Source organism: Salvelinus fontinalis, chromosome 5, assembly GCF_029448725.1.
Source record: "Salvelinus fontinalis isolate EN_2023a chromosome 5, ASM2944872v1, whole genome shotgun sequence".
Lineage (NCBI taxonomy): Eukaryota > Metazoa > Chordata > Actinopteri > Salmoniformes > Salmonidae > Salvelinus > Salvelinus fontinalis.
In genome coordinates this window covers 51,856,638-51,874,894 of record NC_074669.1, presented here as the reverse complement: position 1 = coordinate 51,874,894, position 18,257 = coordinate 51,856,638, and the positions used below count along the sequence as shown (strand labels likewise).

At 43.3% G+C, this 18,257-nt stretch overlaps 1 protein-coding gene across 4 annotated transcripts in view; it reads right to left on the bottom strand.

Moving 5' to 3' along the window:
* LOC129855802 (RING finger protein 24-like) overlaps positions 1-18,257 on the bottom strand; it is a 62,914-nt gene that overhangs the window by 9,456 nt on the left and 35,201 nt on the right. For all 4 annotated transcript variants that reach the window (XM_055923828.1, XM_055923827.1, XM_055923829.1 and 1 more), the window contains exons 2-4: positions 17,790-17,939; positions 10,523-10,565; positions 9,896-9,937 (exon numbers count right to left, since the gene is read on the bottom strand). In XM_055923828.1, the coding sequence (XP_055779803.1) occupies positions 9,896-9,937; positions 10,523-10,565; positions 17,790-17,932 (228 nt within the window). In that variant the 5' untranslated portion in view covers positions 17,933-17,939. The remainder of the gene's footprint in view (positions 1-9,895; positions 9,938-10,522; positions 10,566-17,789; positions 17,940-18,257) is intronic.

Sequence of the window (18,257 nt, the reverse complement as noted above, 5' to 3'; positions counted from 1 at the left end):
ACAAGCTATTAAAACCAGTTGAAAGATCCAGTATGGGTCTCCTCAGCCCAAACCATTCTGGCCCAGCTGGGTGCGGTGTACTGTGTGTACTTTCCTGCGTCAAGGTGCCAGCCCAGACAGCTAGGCCTAAATAAGACCATTAAAAGCTAGTTTTATGGCCTAGTTAGGCCAAGCTGAAGCAAATACTAGCTGTGTAGTAAGACAAGAGAACACCACACAGGGAGAGAGAGGGACACTCACCTGGGTATTTAAAGTCTCTTCATGTGGAGGGCTGGATTCAATCACTCCCGCATTAGCAATATTGATGCAGGGACCATTGTTTAGAACTACTACTACATGCTCAGACCTTATTCTGACAACCTGTAAGCACCCACCTTAGTCGCCCAAAGCCAAAACCGGCTCTGTTACAGGACACCCCCGGAGAAATTAGTCTCTGCATGAGTCTCATGACACCTTATTCCCTATATAGTCCACTACATTTGATTTGAATCGCATGGACCCTGCTCAAAAGTAGTGCACTAAATAGGGAATAGGGCGTCATTTGGGACGCCCACTGTTTGTACCAGCAGAGCATGTCCGATTGAGCAGCGTGCTGAAAGGCAGTGGTTGGTGTGTGTGTGTTGACAATGACTGGGAGTACAATGACTGGGAGAAGAAGAGCGTGTGTGTGTGGTTTGCATGCGTGTTGGGGTCTGTGATGAAGCATTTTAACCCACTGTCACAATAGGACTCTGTGTGGGCTGGGAGAAGAAGAGCGTGTGTGTGTGGTTTGCATGCGTGTTGGGGTCTGTGATGAAGCATTTTAACCCACTGTCACAATAGGACTCTGTGTGGACCGGGAGATCTTTGTGTCTTGTCTGTCTGTCAGAGGACAATGGAGAAGGTACAAGACAACAGTGCTGACAGAGGCAAGAGGGAGACCGGCAGACTGGATATAGCTCATCTACCTACTAGCTTGTCAGTGCTGCTGTGCACACACACACCCCATTCAGTGACCTATCAGCACTATTGTGTGTGTGTGTGTGTGTATACATTACTGCCAGTAGTGGTTCCACAATGTTCATGAAGAATCACACTTGTAACTTGTGGCAGAAGAATCAGAATTAGTTGGGTAACATAGATAATTAAGATGTCTTATCTGCATAATATGCTTTTATGATATACTTGTTATTAGAATGTATTCCTTCAGACTCTGGTGTTGGCAGTTGCACTTCTTCCCTCAGCTGGGGCTCAGTCACCTGGGGCCCAGAGAGGGGAGAAGTCAGGCTTGTCTTTCACATGTCCCTGATGCTATGCAGAATATCAGAAAGAGAAGAGGACAGGAGGGAACATTGTCTTCATATGTGAATGTGTCTTTACCTATTCTTAAACCATGTGAAGGGATGGCGTGATTAATGGGGAACCAATTACTTGTCCCCACAATGTCTGTGTGCCAGTCATTCCTTCCTTTGGCCTTGGGGGAAATGAGGTTTGAGAGAACAGATGTGCGGGGTAGTGTCTGGAACCATTGTATGTCATCTCTGATGTTGCACTTATCCTGGGATAGTGTATGATCTAGAGGCTCACTCCCCTCAATCAGCTTGTCCAGGCGTGTGGTCAAGAAGGGGTTTTACTTGAGATGGGAGTATCTGGAGTTGACAATTGATTTATGCCATTGGATGAGTTGGTGTTTTTGGTCTATGAAGTACCAGGAATGAGATCGGAGCCTCGTCTTAGGGGCTAAACTGAACGATAATTTATAGCGAATGCTATCTGGCTACGGGACACTCCTTTCTCATTTAAAAAGTCTCACCTTGTGACCCGTTCCAAACATCTGTTGTTTGTTATGTAGGCTAGGGGGTGGATCTTAGCTATAAAAGATCTCAGTAGCCTTTGTGTTGGGGCTCTCAACGAATCATCTGAGGTTGATTCACCACCAGCCATCGCTATTGCAAAGCTCTCACTAATAAAGATTCAGTTTTAAGTATAACTCTGACTTGTGTGATAAGTTTGTCTCTCCTCATTGATAATACAGAAATGAACCACCACAAACTCGATCTAGACAAAGATAGTAATGTTGTACCCCAGACATTACAACTGCGTCATTAAGTGCATCCCTATATCCAAGGGTACTTTCAATCCATATCAGTACAACACATGACATTTGTCCTGGGACGATGGCCCAGGAGGCTCACTAAACACTGCACAGTGACCTCTATGCGAGTTACTAGGCTAAGTTCAAGAATACATCTTTGCAAACGTGTCCTCTATCCAACTCTATGAGCCTAGCCTTTTTGTCTGCGGCCATTTTGGCTACAGTATTACGTCGGGGCAGGACCTACTTCGGAGTGCTACACTTCAAAGACAAAAGGCATACTTCTCCCTCTCTCCCCCCTTTTCAATACAGACTAGCTTGGGGCTGGGGATGAAAAGAGGTACTGCCAGCTTAGCCCTCTAAGGTTTCTCTCTAGGGTGTAGTTAGAGACAAGACACCATCCTCTCGGTTGAGCTCCATTGAACACTAACCCTGGCTCCTTCTCATTCACTAGATCAATGGTGTCAGTTCTTTTCATTGCCCTCTCTTTAACTATGCTGTTACACTAATGGGAGGAGAGGAGTGATGAGCTAGGATGGTGTGTGTGAAATACAGCCCAAAACTGCACGTCTCAGCACCACCTCCTCGTGTGTGTGTGTGTGTGGTATCTATGCAAGTGAGAGTTAAATCATGTAGATGAGCAGTGCACTAAATCTGACAGTTGTGTGCGCGATATGGACCAAACTGCACATCTCAGCACTCCCTCCTCCTGAGCTCAGTACAGCACACACCCAGGTCTCACAGCGTGTACTAGGGCATGTACATGTCTTACAATCACTAGAATAAATTGGTGTGCTGCTGTGCTCAACTCTGGAAAGCAGTGTCTTTGGATGTAGCCAGGGTTACAATAGCAACCTGCACTGAAAATAATCTAAGGAGCCTGCTTCCATACAGAGGATCTGAGCCCTAGGACCATGCCTCAGGACTACTGGCTGTCCTCAGTCCACCTGGTCGTGCTGCTGCTCCAGTTTCAACTCGTCTGCCTGCGGCTGTGGAACCCTGACCTGATCACCGGATGTGCTACCTTGTCCCGGACCTGCTGTTTTTCTCTCTCACACACTCTCACTCACCTGCTACCTCAACTTCTGAATGACCCTGCTGGTCATCTATGAACGTTTGAACATCTTGAAGAACAATCTGGCCTTTAAAGCCATGTACTATCTCCACCCAGCACAACCAGAAGAGGACAGGCCACCCATCAGTGCCTGGTTCTTCTCTAGGTTTCTTCCTGGGTTCCTGCCTTGCTAGGGAGTTTTTCCTAGCCACCGTGTTTCTAAATCTGCATTGCTTGCTGTTTAGGGTTTCAGGCTGGGTTTCTATATAGCACTTTGACATCTGTTGATGTAAAAAGGGCTTTAGGCTTTATAAATACTTTTGATTGATTTACGAGTCAGGACAGAGGGACATTGGAGATAACGGTCATCATATGACTATTTACGAGACCACTGATCTCTGTTGCCATGGGAAAAAACATCCCGACGACTCCAACCACTGCAAATCCTGGAATACAAACGATAGTCACTCCAATCAAAGAGAAGGGGGTGGGCGAGATAGAGAGAGCACTCACAATGTCAAACTATCCTATAATAAACTCAAATCATCCCATTGTAAACAAGTTGTTGCTTTTGATACAAGATGTACAGCAGTTACACAGAAAGAATATTTACTAGGCCATTTCGTGTCTCTTTACTTTGATTCCAGCTCAGCCCATATTGATAAAGCGTCTCAGTAGGAGTGCTGGTTTAGTATCAGGTTTGCCTTTCAGATGATAATGAACGAGGAGCTCTACCCTCTCTCTTTGCAAGTCACGGGCCGAAAGTCCCCTCCCCTTCTGAAATTCCAAAGACGCCAACACCCGCAAAAGTGTGATTTGTTCAAATAATCCAAACTACTGCTGCTCGTTATACCACGCATCCCGTACAGTCCCGACAGATTCTACGGTATCAGTTGTGTTTACGTAGATCTGTCCACGAGAGATTAGAGGGGACCTGGTCCTACGCTTTATGAATACTGGCCCTGGCAACTGGCCCCCAATTGCTCCTCTTGGTCCACATCCCAGTTTACATAAGACGTACCTTCTTGCTCTCGTAAAAATTGAGCAACAACACAGACCACTATCCACATAGCTAGCATCTAAACAAAGCCAGACAGCCTGTGTTTGATTGAAAAACAACCGCTCTGCTCCAAATGCCAACGGCCTCATGAAAATTCATGACGGCAAATTCATTTATTCAGTCTGGCTCTATTATTACCATTCCACCTAAAAGGTTGCTTGGGTTGTGTTCTGTCTGACGTTTCCCCTAGGTACAGATCTAGTTTCCCCTCCCCCCCAATCATATACTTAACCATTAGTGGAGAAAATGCTAAACTGACCCAAGATCAGCAACAACGTCTCAGTTTGTGAGATACAATTCCTATTAACCAAACAATCAAGTTATCCTTGTACCGTTCTGCGTAGTTCTAATCCCACGTAGCCACTTAAGAGTAGGTAGCCTAAAAATGTGATTTGTAGGCAGGTAGCCTAGTGGTTAGAGCGTTGGGTCAGTAACTGAAAGTCCCCGAGCTGACAAGGTACACATCTGTCATTCTGCCCCTGAACAACGTAGTTAACCCACTGTTCCCCCGGTAGGTCGTCATTGTAAATAATAATTTGTTCTTAACTGACTTTCCTAGTTAAATAAAAGGTAAAAAAGAAAAAGAAACCCTGTTTAAACTCTTTGGCTTAATGAGCAGTTTGTTAAGTGGGGATGGTACGTGAGGTGTGTGTTTCAGAATGTGTACTGGTCAGTGTGTGCCCCCAGGCAGGCTATGGGTTGGAGGGTAAGCAGCTCTGCCTTGGGCAGGAAATGGGGTCACCAGAGACACCAGAGACCCAGGGGTTTTTCCACTCTGAGTACAACTATTTATTTAACCTTTAACTGGGCAAGTCAGTTAAGAACAAATTATTATTTACAATGATGGCCTTGGAACAGTGGGTTAGCTGTTTTGTTCAGGGGCAGAATGACAGATTTTTACCTTGTCAGCTCGGGGATTCGATCTAGCAACCTTTCGGGTTACTGGCCCAACGCTCTAACCACTAGGCTAACTGCACTGAGGTGAGATGGGCTGCATCTCATTCCTGAGAAGTTTCCCTTCTCCCCTCTACAACTGCACTGAACTAGAGTTGAGGGACTGTGTTTCATTCCAGATGACCAGTTGACTCCTCCACTCTATCCTGAAGAGAAAGCAGCATGGCAAGGAAACTAGGCAAAAGTTAAGTTATCGGTTAGGCTATATCCGTCCAATGGCAGATATGAAGCGGACATATTTCTGAAATGAAACACAACCAGGGACAAAGAGCTTTTGAGTTAATGGGGACAGTGATTCACCCCCAGGGGCCCATTCAAAACTACTGTTGAGGGCCACAGTCCATTACGTGCTCGTAAATAGCAGCGTGTGTGTGTGTGTGCGCGTTTTCAAACTGAAAAAGCTTACCTTAATCTATAGGCAATTATTGGCAAACAGGGAGCATTGCTGCTCCTACCAAACCATGCCCTTGTAATGGTATTTCATTCATGCTCCTGATATCATCAGTAGTGCTGTGAACATAGACCTTGACCGTGTCCTCAAAAGGCTCAGAACAAAAGTAGTGCACTATGCTATGTAGGGAATAGGGTGCCATTCTTGACGCAGCGCCAGAGTTAGGCTTATCTTATCAAAACGATATCGGCTGACTAATTCAAAAGTAGGCCTCTGTTTGCTTTGGGAAGGATCGCAAGTAAAATACAGCAGGTCAAACAGAGCTGAGAGCGTATTGAAGCCAAAGTCAAGTCAAAGCTTGCTAATTTCAACACTCATCAGCCCCATACAGTAGTCCTACATTTTGAATATGCTACTTTGTCACAAGGGTCAGGCCTAGAAAGCTCCCCTTAATGTTCTTTGAACGTTAGAGATTGGTTTAGAATGTTCCCCTATTGTTCTTTGAAATGTTAAAGACTGGCTTAGAGTGTTCCCCCAATGTTCTTTGAATGTTACATTGCTGCGGCTGTACAGTGCAACGTCACAGCAACACGATCTGTAATAGATTGGCTGAGTACTATCAAGGACACTACTACTGAACTGCCACAACATTGAGCTGATGCGCCTCCTCACACAATACAACACCTGTCCATCATACACAGACAAGGACACAAAGTGATGTACCGGTGTGTGTGTGTGTGCGTGTGTGTGAGGTTGTAGACCTATGTGTATTTATAAGGGTTATGTTCAGCTGGATACAAAAACATTGACATTGATTTTACCTTTATTTAACTAGGCAAGTCAGTTAAGAATTTTTTTTTATTTTCAGTGACAGCCTAGGAACAGTGGGTTAACTGCCTTGTTCAGGGGCAGAACGACAGATTTTTTTACTTTGTCAGCACGTATTATTCACAGCTGTTGTAGCCATGCTCTGTGTCAAATGAAGGTTAGATGTATACAGCTGCAAGAGGCGCAATCTATACACTTTTTCCAAAAACATTTTCCTTTGGACAGAGCCCTTCCAATAAAATGGGTCATTCCCCCCCGCCAGCGCTGGTGAGTGTTTTTCAGCAATACATAACAACTTGGCTGTCCTACAATCACGCACGTTCACAAACAGGCACACACATGTCACATACTGTAGCGCTCTCCCACTTTTAATGACATAGAATGACTCAATAATGGCTACATAACTAGACCGCTGCACTGTGGGAAATGCCTGCCCTGCCGGTGAGCCGTTTGGTTAGCGTTAGCAACGTAGTGCTTTCGCTCCTTACACGCGGGTGCCAGCACTAGTTTTATCATTAGCATTGACGTGCTAAAGGGAGTAGGGGGGGGGCTAGCGAGAGGCTAGTAGGGCCACTTGGGCATAGTTTATCCTGTTTGGGATAGGGGGCAGCATTTTCACTTTGGATGAATTGCGTGCCCATAGTGAACTGCCTCCTACTCTGTCCCAGATGCTAATATATGCATATTATTATTACTATTGGATAGAAAACTGTTTGAATTATGTCTGTGAGTATAACAAAACTCATATGGCAGTCAAACTTCCAAACAGGAAGTGGAAATTCTGGGGCTGGTTGATGTTAAACTCATCGTGTATTCACATCCCAGTAAGATATGGCTCTGTTCGCACTTCCTACGCCTCCACTAGATGTCAACAGTCCGTAGAACGTGGAATAAAGCCTCTAGCGTGATGTGGGGCCGGATGGCAGCTATTTGAGTCAGTGGTCTGGCAGAATGCTAGTTCCTGGTCACGCGCGCTAGTCATGATATGGCCATGTGTTCCATTACTCTGTAGACAAAAACAAATGCTCCGGTTGGAACGTTATTGGATGTATATGATAACATCCTGAAGATTGATTCTCTACTAAATTTGACCAGTTTATTCGACCTGGAATATAACTTTTTGAAGTTTTCGTCTGAGTTCGCCTGGACCGGCGCCAGCGTTTGGACATGTGAACTAAAAGTGCTAGCAAAAGTAGCTAATTGGACACTAGTAATGGACATTATCGAACAAAACAACGATTTATTGTGGAACTAGGATTCCTGGCACTGCATTCTGATGAAAGATCATCAAAGGTAAGGGAATATTTATGATGTAATTTCGTATTTCTGTTGACTCCAACATGGCGGAGAAATGTTGTGTATTTCTGAGCGCCGTCTCAGATTATTGCATGTTAGGCTTTTTCCTAAAGTAAAAAAAAATCTGACACAGCGGTTGCATTAAGAACCAGTGTATCTTTAACTATATGTAAAACATGTATCTTTCATCAAAGTTTATGAGTATTTCTGTTATTTGACGTGGCTCTCTAATTTCTCCGGATATTTTGGAGGCATTTCTGAACATGGCGCCAATGTAAACCGAGATTTGTGGATATTATTATGCACATTATCGAACAAAACAAATGTATTGTGTAACATGATGTCCTATGAGTGTCAGCTGATGAAGATTATCAAAGGTTAGTGATTGATTTTATCTCTATTTCTGCTTTTGTGGCTATCTTTGGCTGGGGAAAATGGCTGTGTTTTTTGGATTTGGTGGTGATCTAACATAAATATATGTTGTGTTTTCGCTGTAAAACATTGTAACCATCGGACACGATGGGTAGTTTAACAAGATGTTTATCTTTCATTTGCTGTATTGGACTTGTTAATGTGTGAAAGGTACATATTTTTGAATTTCGCGCGCCTTTTCAGCGGAATGTTGTGGGTGTTCCGCTAGCGGAACCCCTGGGCTAAAAGGTTATCAGGGGCCAGGGCTGAGGCTGTGAAGGAGATCTGTGGAAAAGGGGCTAACGCTGCTAGCTGTACAGCTGGGCTAACATGACTAACACATTGTCCGACGCAACAGATGGACTGTAACAAGCTCCAGAGACAGACATGCATAATGAGAGGACAGGGCACATGCACACTCAAAAACACAAGCGGGCACACACACACACACAAGGTGCCTTTTCTGACATGGATACCCTAAACATGAGAGAGATACAACAACAACAGTCTGCTGACAGCTCAACTAAATGTGTCTCGACAGGTCCACTTTGCATAAAGGGGTTCCCTCGCTATTTAAACAACATTTTCATTTTAGCAGGTTAGTCTAGTTGAGATACAAATCTATTTTTCAAGAGAAACCTAAGGGATCTTGTGGCTATTGAACAACCAGTTTGCTTCAGACGACAATGATAAATCTGCGTCATCAAGATCACACGTTTCTAAATCAATAAGTAGCCTAAATGTATGTCATGGGACCCATATACGGTAACACAGCAGTAAACAACAAAACAATCAATGTAAATACCAGGCCAACGGCGACTTTACAGTTTATGAAGCTCAGCCTGTTCAGACAGGAAACCAGAGTATATGCATTAGCTGACGTCGCACCAATCAAATTCTAGATACACTTTCTACCTTAATATGGTGGTATATTTAAGCTGATCATCAGTTTTACTCACATTCTCTACTGCTGTTGGTTACGCGATAGTATGCGGTTGTATTTTCTTGAACCCACCCACCACCCCAGCCTCCACCTGTTTGGTTCTGTGTTTCCGTCCTGTGGTGCGATTGGTACAGAGTAACTTGCTCACTGCCTGTAATTATTATGATCTTAAAAAGGTGCACTATGCAAAAATCACTCCGCCATTTCCTGGTTGCAAAAATGTGAATAGTTTGCCTAATTTCAGTTTATGTGACAAAACAAGCAAGTATTAGTGTAGAGAATCATTGTACCATCTAAACCGCTGAAATAGATTTTCCATAACCAAAAATGTTGCATTTTCAGCTGGTGTACAAAACCAAAAAAGACACAAAAACAAAACTTAAACATATAAATAGCACACATAGAACATATCTACTGCGTCTTAGACTTGCTTTAAATGAGAAAGAAATATGAGTTCTAGATCTGTCAATGTGAATTGTTTAAGGGTTGCCCAAAAAGTGACATATTACAGCTTTAACATGATGCACGCTCTGGCAGTGAGATTCCTCGAAGGAGCAGAGCCTAACGCAAACCCTAACATACTGCAATCATTTTCTAAATAATGGTTAAACAAATAAGTGGCGTTTGCTGTCTGAAAGGTTGCTTTTGGCGGAGGTACAGTTCAGTACAACGACCAAACAGTTACTAATGTTACATTAGGGAAGTACAGCACAGAGTGTGCTAAGCTTTGCAGTCGTATTACAGAATGTCCATGTCCGGTCCAATAAAAAAAAGTTAACACCTGGTGCAATGCTAAACAATATCAACTCAAAGCCCATGTAACCATGAGATACAGTATCAATAGAAGTCAAGACAATGGAACAAGAAAAAGGTTAAGTGCTTACCTCATGCAAATTTAGCTCTTTGACCTTTTCCTTCTGTATAACCTGAGAGAGAGAGAAAAAAAGGCAATTAGAACAGACAACATAAAACACACTTTTCCTCAAAAGAAACATCCAGAAGTGAATCCAATACTAGTTGTTTTTTTTTAGTATTAGAAGAATGTTGATGTATGAATGGACAGTAGAGTTCAGTTCAGTTCCAGGCAGTTATGGTCCTGGGTGGCTCAACCCCTCACCCTCACCACTCACTTAAAGGGATTAAAGACGTATCAACAAAATAAATGCTTCCTGCTGCTATTTCACGCACAGCATCTGGAAATGTCTTCTGACAGGAAGGAGTACAGCTAAGACCGATAGTTACTTTTTCAGCAGGCTGGCTGGCTAAAACTGGCCGTACATTCGATTAAGGGCGAGTCCCCCACTTCCATTGAAACTAGCCCAAAATAAACCACAATCCTTCTGTTTTTACTCTGATGCCTTCTACAGTATGTATATTAAGGGTGTGTACTATATAATGTGTATGTTCAGCAACAGAGGATTTGTAGGCTACAGTGACATACTGTGAGAAAAATAAACCATGTTCATAGTATTTGTGTGTGTGTGTGTGTGCGTAGACGACGGGCCTCTTACTTGTTTGTATGCATACAGCTCCTTGTGCGCCTGGTGCCTTAACCTGCAGGGACAACGCAGAGAAACACAGCATCTCTTCAATTAGTAAAGGAGCCGCTACAACTCACCAGTTGCACTCACAGTACATTCAGATACAGTGGCAAGTCAATAGACCCTGAAACAGGAAGTGAGCAACTGTATAGAGAGCATTCAGGGCAGAAAAACATGGCTGATTTAACAATGTCCATTCAAATCTCCAGCACGGAAATAAAAGCAAGTCAAATTCAACTGTTTAGACGCTGTAGAAACAGACATTGATGGCAGTGCTGCAGTTTTGAACTAGCCTGGTCTACATTGAATTTAAAATGATTTTAGTGCTACGAAACTTTCAGGAAACTCACCCCTGTACAAGATCTTGACTACGGTAGCCTGGATTCAATCTCAACCTTCACATTTCTTTTTTTAAATCTTTAGTTTTGAAGTCATAAATCCAGATGAGTTGATGGAAGATAAAAGCTACGGTCATTGTAATAACCACTGAATTGAATCCAGGCCTTTCCCTATGAACTCTTTATATACACACACAGGAAATACTGTCTGTCATCAGAAGTGGATCCACTTGGCATTTCAAAATGGCTTTTGAAAAGGATTGGACCTGCTATCTTTTATGGTCTATGAAATGGAATGGCCCGAGGTCGGGTAGAGCACCCGTTCTGCCCACAGACCCATTTGATTTCACAATGGTGGTATCCCAAATCCCTAAGTGTTCTTGTCTAAAGTAGTGCACTATATAGGGAATAGGGTGTCATTTGGGACGAACACTATGTGATATCACACCCATCTCACAGCTGTGAACGGTGACATGTAACCCCAATGGCTTGGCTGCTTCTGACCCTAATGACACTGTTATACACCTCCCCCACTAACCCCGACCAAACCAAAACATAACCTACTTCCCACCCACCTATCAGTACCAAACTCAATCTCACGACCTTATGACGACTGACGGAGCACTGGTCAGCAGTCGTGCAGCTCCACTGCCACAACTAGGTGGGAATTCCACACCTTGACACGACTCAATGTAAATGTGGGCCCCCCCATACTGAATGGCAAATGGTCTGGTCCGAACTGGACTGCTTAGACAAAATGTCCACCAGGTCGAGAGTCTAATGCTTTCTCTCTCAAGCGTAAAAAAAAAAAAGAAAAGGTAACACAACTGACAGCTTGAGGTGGTTATAGGATACATCCCCTTTCAACCAATCATCCCTGTTACATTAGCAACTCTTAAGCACCCCCACATACGGTTTCTGCCAGCAGGACACATGGTTTTATCACCATCATTCGTGTGAATGCAGCAGGGATGCTTTTCACGTGAGAGTGCCTATCTAACCAGAGCTCCTGTCTTGACTTTACCGTAGTGGCCTTCGTTAACGCAGACTAGGCTAGAAGGAGAGACAGATTAATCATTTGCGTCGGAGAAAATGGGAGCTTTACTTTACTACAGTACATCCCATTAAAACTAAACTTCCTTTCTTGATTTTCTTCCCTTGACCTTCACAAGCAATGATGGGTGATAGTAAAATATCAGAACACTATCCAGCCCTTTCACCTTTAAAGTCCTTAGATCAGTGTTCAAGGGGATAGATTACAAGGAAAGGAAACGACTGGGCACATTAACCTTCATCTTTAGTGGGGAAGCTAAGGCCCTTTAAGAGGGCATGACAATGTTAACAAAATGGGAGAGGAGTATTAAGGTCAACTCAAGAGAGAGGCAGCCAAGCATAGGGAAGTCCATATTCTTAAGATAAATAACCCTTTGAAAAGTGTTGTGATTGGAAAATGACACCTAACTATAGCTTGAAGAAAGTCAGCCATGAGAAAGCACAAAATTGAAATAGATCCACAAATATTATGAAAACGGTGAGTATATACCACCCTGTGAACATTTTTACTATGAACAGTTAATACACGTAGTGCATTAACTAGAGGTCGACTGATTAATCGGAATGGCCGATTAATTAGGACCGATTTCAAATTTTCATAACAATCGGAAATCGGTATTTTTGGACTCCACGAGGAGCCTGCCTCTGTTACGCGAATGCAGTAAGAAGCCAAGGTAAGTTGCTAGCTAGCATTAAACTTATCTTATAAAAAAAAACTATCAATCAATCATAATCACTAGTTAACTACACATGGTTGTTACACTGGCAATACTAAAGTGCCTATAAGAACATCCAATAGTCAAAGGTATATGAAATACAAATGGTAGAGAGAGAAATAGTCCTATAATAACTACAACCTAAAACTTCTTACCTGGGAATATTGAAGACTCATGTTAAAAGGAACCACCAGCTTTCATATGTTCTCATGTTCTGAGCAAGGAACTTAAACGTTAACTTTCTTACATGGCACATATTACACTTTTACTTTCTTCTCCAACACTTTGTTTTTGCATTATTTAAACCAAATTGAACATGTTTCATTATTTATTTGAGGCTAAATTGATTTTATTGACGTATTATATTAAGTTAAAATAAGTGTTCATTCAGTATTGTTGAAATTGTCATTATTACAAATAAATAATTGTAAAAAATTATATATATATAAAAAAAGTTTTAAAATCGGCTGATTAATCGGTATCGGCTTTTTTTGGTCCTCCAATAATCGGTATCGGTGTTGAAAAATCTAAATCTAGCATTAACATTAAGCTAGCTTGGATATTAACAGACATTTATAAACAAATAACTATTTTGGTAACTCTGTTCAGACATTTTCCCATCACCTGAAGTTAAAAGAACGATCATAGATATCGCCAGTGGTCGGTTTGTATTGTCATACACCAACCACTCACTTCAGCACAAATTAAAAAGGAAAAAAATAAAACATGTTGAATGAAAAACAGAATCGAAAGACAGTAGTAGGAGGGATAGATATACACAAAGTTCACAAAACATTAGGAACACCTGCTCTTTCCATGACAGACTGAATCCAGGTTAAAGCTATTATCCCTTACGGATGTCACCTGTTAAATCCACTTCAAAATCAGTGTAGATGAAGGGGAGAAGACAGGTTAAGGAAGGACTTTTAAGCCTTGAGACAATTGAGACATGGATTGTGTGTGTGCCATTCAGAGGGTGAATGGGCAAAACAAAAGATTTAAGTGCGTTTGAACAGCGTATGGTAGTAGGTGCCAGGCGCATCGGGATGAGTGTGTCAAGAACTGCACGGCTGCTGGGTTTTTCGCGCTCAACAGTTTCCCGTGTCTATCAAGAATGGTCCACTGCCCAAAGGACATCCAGCCAACTTGACACAACTTAAGGAAGCATTGGCGTCAACAAGGACCAGCAACCCTGTGGAACGCTTGACACCTTGTAGTCCATGCCCCAACGAGTTGAGGCTGTTCTGAGGGCAAAAGGGGGTGCAACTCAATATTAGAAACGTGTTCCTAATATTTTGTACACTCAGTGTATTAAAAACAAAAGGCCGAAAAAGAGAAAGCGATTGAGAGACATATGTGTTGAAGATTTACCTCCGTTACTAGTAACCTTAACCTCTCGGAGCAGAGCGAGAGGCTGAGGGATCTGTAACACACAGCAGCACAGTTCTAGGAGAGAGACTGACACCTTCTGAAAGACAGCAGCGGGTAAAGGTGCAGAGACTCCCATTGGGCAAGGGGTCAAAGGTGAGGGGTCAGGGGCTGATTTGATGAGTGGCACTGTTAGCATGGTAGTGAGGGGGATAGATTCAAGTTTCAGTAACATTTAGTACAGGAGACCACAGAAGGGCCACGTGGTGCTTAGGGATGTGATCTTTCCATGGACTCCACTAAAATAATGTCACTGACTTCTAAAACAGAACTGGGCAACATAAACACTCCTCAACGTGTATGTGTGTGTATATGTATGGTGTGTTCGCCAGCCACAGGCTTATTTCACGTATGTGTGTGGACTTCGGGACTGACCGAGAGGAGGGAGTCGAGTCTACCTGTGACGTTCAGCCTCACGTCAAGCTGTCCGGGCCGTGTTTGCTTGGGCCACACCGGGAAAGCGAGCATTCACACATCCTCTCCAGAGCCCGACAGGCCTCGTTCCCCTCTCCTTTCCCGTATTTGTCCAGCTTTTAGAGGATCATCTGTTAACTGGCTGTGAGGAGTAGGGTCAAGTTGACCCAAGAAGAGCATCTATGGGTAGTTTTGCATTTGCCCCACTAATGGTTAAGGTTAGGATTGGGGGAAGCTGATCCCAGATCTGTATCTAGGGGAAACGCCACACTGGAGCCTCGGTGTGGTGTGAAGGGGGCTAAAGTTAAGACAGGGCTCAGTGTTTCGTCCATCGGTCTCTAAAGGCAATGAAACTGGGTCAAGGAAAATCAAACTGATTCTGTGTTAATATACATGGGAAGTGTAGCCTATCCAGTGAGGCCTTGTGGTTTTGTGGTTGGTGGGTTGTTTAGGGAACCATGAGGGCCACGTGTTAGAAAGGGAGACTGCATCTTTAGAAGCCTTTCAAAGTAAAAAAAAAAGTTCCAAATGGCACCCTCTTCCCTACGCAGAGCATTACTTTTGACTAGGGCCCATAGGGCTCTGCTTGTTCAAATGTAGTGCACTATAGGGAATAGGGTGCCATTTGGGACAACTTTTTTCGATAAATTACTTGGTAATCCGACCACCTTCCCCCCCTCCTTTCTTTTTCCTCACAGAATTGTATCGTGACACTGCATCAATTTCATAGTTTGTCTTGAGGAGGGAGGGGCAAAACAAAAGCAGAAACACACTTACCATCTCGCCCCGCCGGGTTAGGTAAAGGGCAGGGTGAATTTGGGTTGAGACATGCTGCTTCTCGCTACTTTAGGTAAGAAATGCTACAGAGTTCCAACGTCATTGGCCACTGCCATGGTTGTCCACCATGGCAACAGTGCTCAGGACTATCATGATTGGACCAGAGGGGGTTAGAGTGGCGGGCCAATAAGATCTCCGCAGAGCAATATAATACAGCCAGGTCTGGGACTTCAAACATTTTGAAGGGGCCATTCTTTAAGGAGATAATACTAATTTCGTTGTCCAAGGTTCAGCCATGTTGAGCGTTGGTTAACCACTCAGAGCCCTATCGACCCTGGTCAAAAGTAGTGCACTATATAGCGAATAGGATGCCAATGGAAGCATGCATAAACTGTGCTGGATGTATACCAACATCTACACAGATGCCCTTGCACTTCCAGCTAAGAGAAGGGAGGATGCCTAAGGACTTAACATGAGAGGCACGACACAAGCCTCTTCAAGGTTGGGAGTTGTAGTGGTAGCGATTATGCAGCTAAGCAGCTTTTAATAAATGTTTATATCAAATGTTTCAGCAGGAGAGAACAAGTCTGGATGTTATTTTTCTGGTGGGATTTCCCCCCCCCAGTTCAGATGATCAAGTCAGCGATTCCTTCTCCAAACTGTGCTGTTGAACCTTTTTTTATAAGCCTTTATGAAAAACGGTTAATTTGAGAAGAACATGATAAAACACAACAAAAGGAAATTAAAACAACCCAAATTGAATTTAGAGCCAGTATGCCAATGTTTCATTAAATCCAGACCACCAAGAAAGGAGTTTTTTAGGCCTAATGACAGCAAATATGATTGACTTGTCTTGGATAACATACATTTACTCTTGGCTAATAATTGGACTCGCTTCAGTTACGTAAGCCATTTCATTAAGAGTAAGACAGACCTGGCGCTTTTCTGTCCATCTGTGCTCTCAACTACTTTGAAAACACTGCTGCAGCCTTGGTAGCTTTGTTTGGAGCCGCAAAGGTTAGGCTAGGTCATAGTTTGAGTTCAAAACCCTGTAGCCTGAACACATTAGGTAACAGAGCTTACACTTCAGACAATTCCAGCCTTATTTGCTGTGGATACAAGTAATTTTTTTATGTGCAGCTGATGGACTACCAGATTGCCTGGTACCCCCGCTGTGTGTTGCATGCTGGGAGCCTGAAAATGCACAAATTCTAGTCTCATCATCACATCTGATGATAGCAGGCTGGCAACACGGTTTAGCAACTCCTATATCATGGGCACCTTTGCTCGTGTTAAAGTAGCCTAAATGTTGCATGTCTTGGCTAACCCTCTGTGTTTCTACCTGTGCGCAAAGCAGCTCAGGTCTTCAAAGTCAACTAGTGTGACTGATGAAAAGCCTGTGCTGCGTCCCAAATGACTCCCAATCCCTTATATGGTGTGCTATTTTTGACCAGTGCCGATAGGGCTTTGGTCAAAAGTAGTGTACTATATAGGGAATAGGGTGCCATTTGGGACACGTCGTCACTGACATGGTGGAGAGAGGGATGAAAGAAGTGTCCTTCTCTCCCAAGCTGTACCATCTGCCTGTGTTCCTCTCCTCTCTTATGCTGTTTATCCCTCTGTTCTCACGTCATATTGGCTTAAAGCTGTATTAAAAACACCACCCTCTTTCATAGGGGAAATATGTTGTCCCCCCTAGTTCTACAAACTACAGCAGAGAAAAAAACATGCACTGCTTGGACTGAAGGACACAAATAGTCCCTCTAGTACACTGAGGTCTTGTAAAACAGCACGCAGGCTACTTGTGTTTGGGAGAAAGCCGTGTTCATAGGCAGCCTGTACAAAAGTATTGCACTATGTAGGGAATAGGGTGCCATTTGGGACGCACAGTGTTGTTGTAAACAGAGCAGACCATCACATGGTGGGACATACCATCCTGGGAGGCGAAATAGGGGGGGGGGGGGCCTTGAGTACGACGCTCGAATGGCATCCAACCTAAGACCGGTGCCAAAGTACTGGCAGAGTAATGACACCCGAGCAAGGCCTTTTTAGAAATGTGTATGACTGAATTCACTCGCAGTCTGGATGTATTTAACATCTAATCCATTGGTGTGGCTATATCAATAACTAATGAGGTTACAGTGAAAATGCTGCATCTCATATGGGAAAAATAAAGTAATTTTTTGACCACAGGTTGAGATTAAAAACACCGCTGACTCATAATTGGATATGGCAAGTGATTCTCGAAGAAATGGATTTAGCCTAGGTCAATCAGCTTTTAAGAATCTGTGGTTTATTGCACTTAAGTGTGCTAATATAAAAAAATGGCCACCGTAAACATTGGAGTGAGGCTCTGTTGATGTCAAATATGGGGTCACAAACAAATGTCATAACACAGAATCTACACTGTCTGGCACCGGTGCAAGGAAACCTAAACACAAATCAAGATTTTCAAAAGGAGACTATAAAAACTAGCCTATGTCAACTAGGACGTAGCAGTGTGGATCATACCTTATCAAGTAGCAACAGAAGAGAAGGCTGAGGATGAAGACAAAGATGGCGGTCCCAAACACCACAATGTAGATGTTGAGAGGAAGGTTCTGAAACCCGATATTAGGCATCCTGAAACTGTAGTGCTGGAAATCGGAGCTCATGGATATCCTGCAACGAGAGAGAGAGAGACGGATTAGGGGATGTGATAAAGTGATAGATTGACTACAGGACTGTATGTGACTATTGGGCTGAGAGAGTACAGGACAATTTCTCATAGCCAGCAGAAATCTTTGATAAGGCTTCCAGCCTGCCACATAATGACAATAGGTAGGGTGAATTGACGAGAACAGGCCACCGTGATCATATACATTTGTTAGTTGCGTAATGTCACTGAGGTAGGCCTATTCCTGATCTTGCACATCACTGCGGCACCTTCAGCATTCGAATGCTTGTAAAATGGCTTGAGCAATATTAGTCTTTATTAGT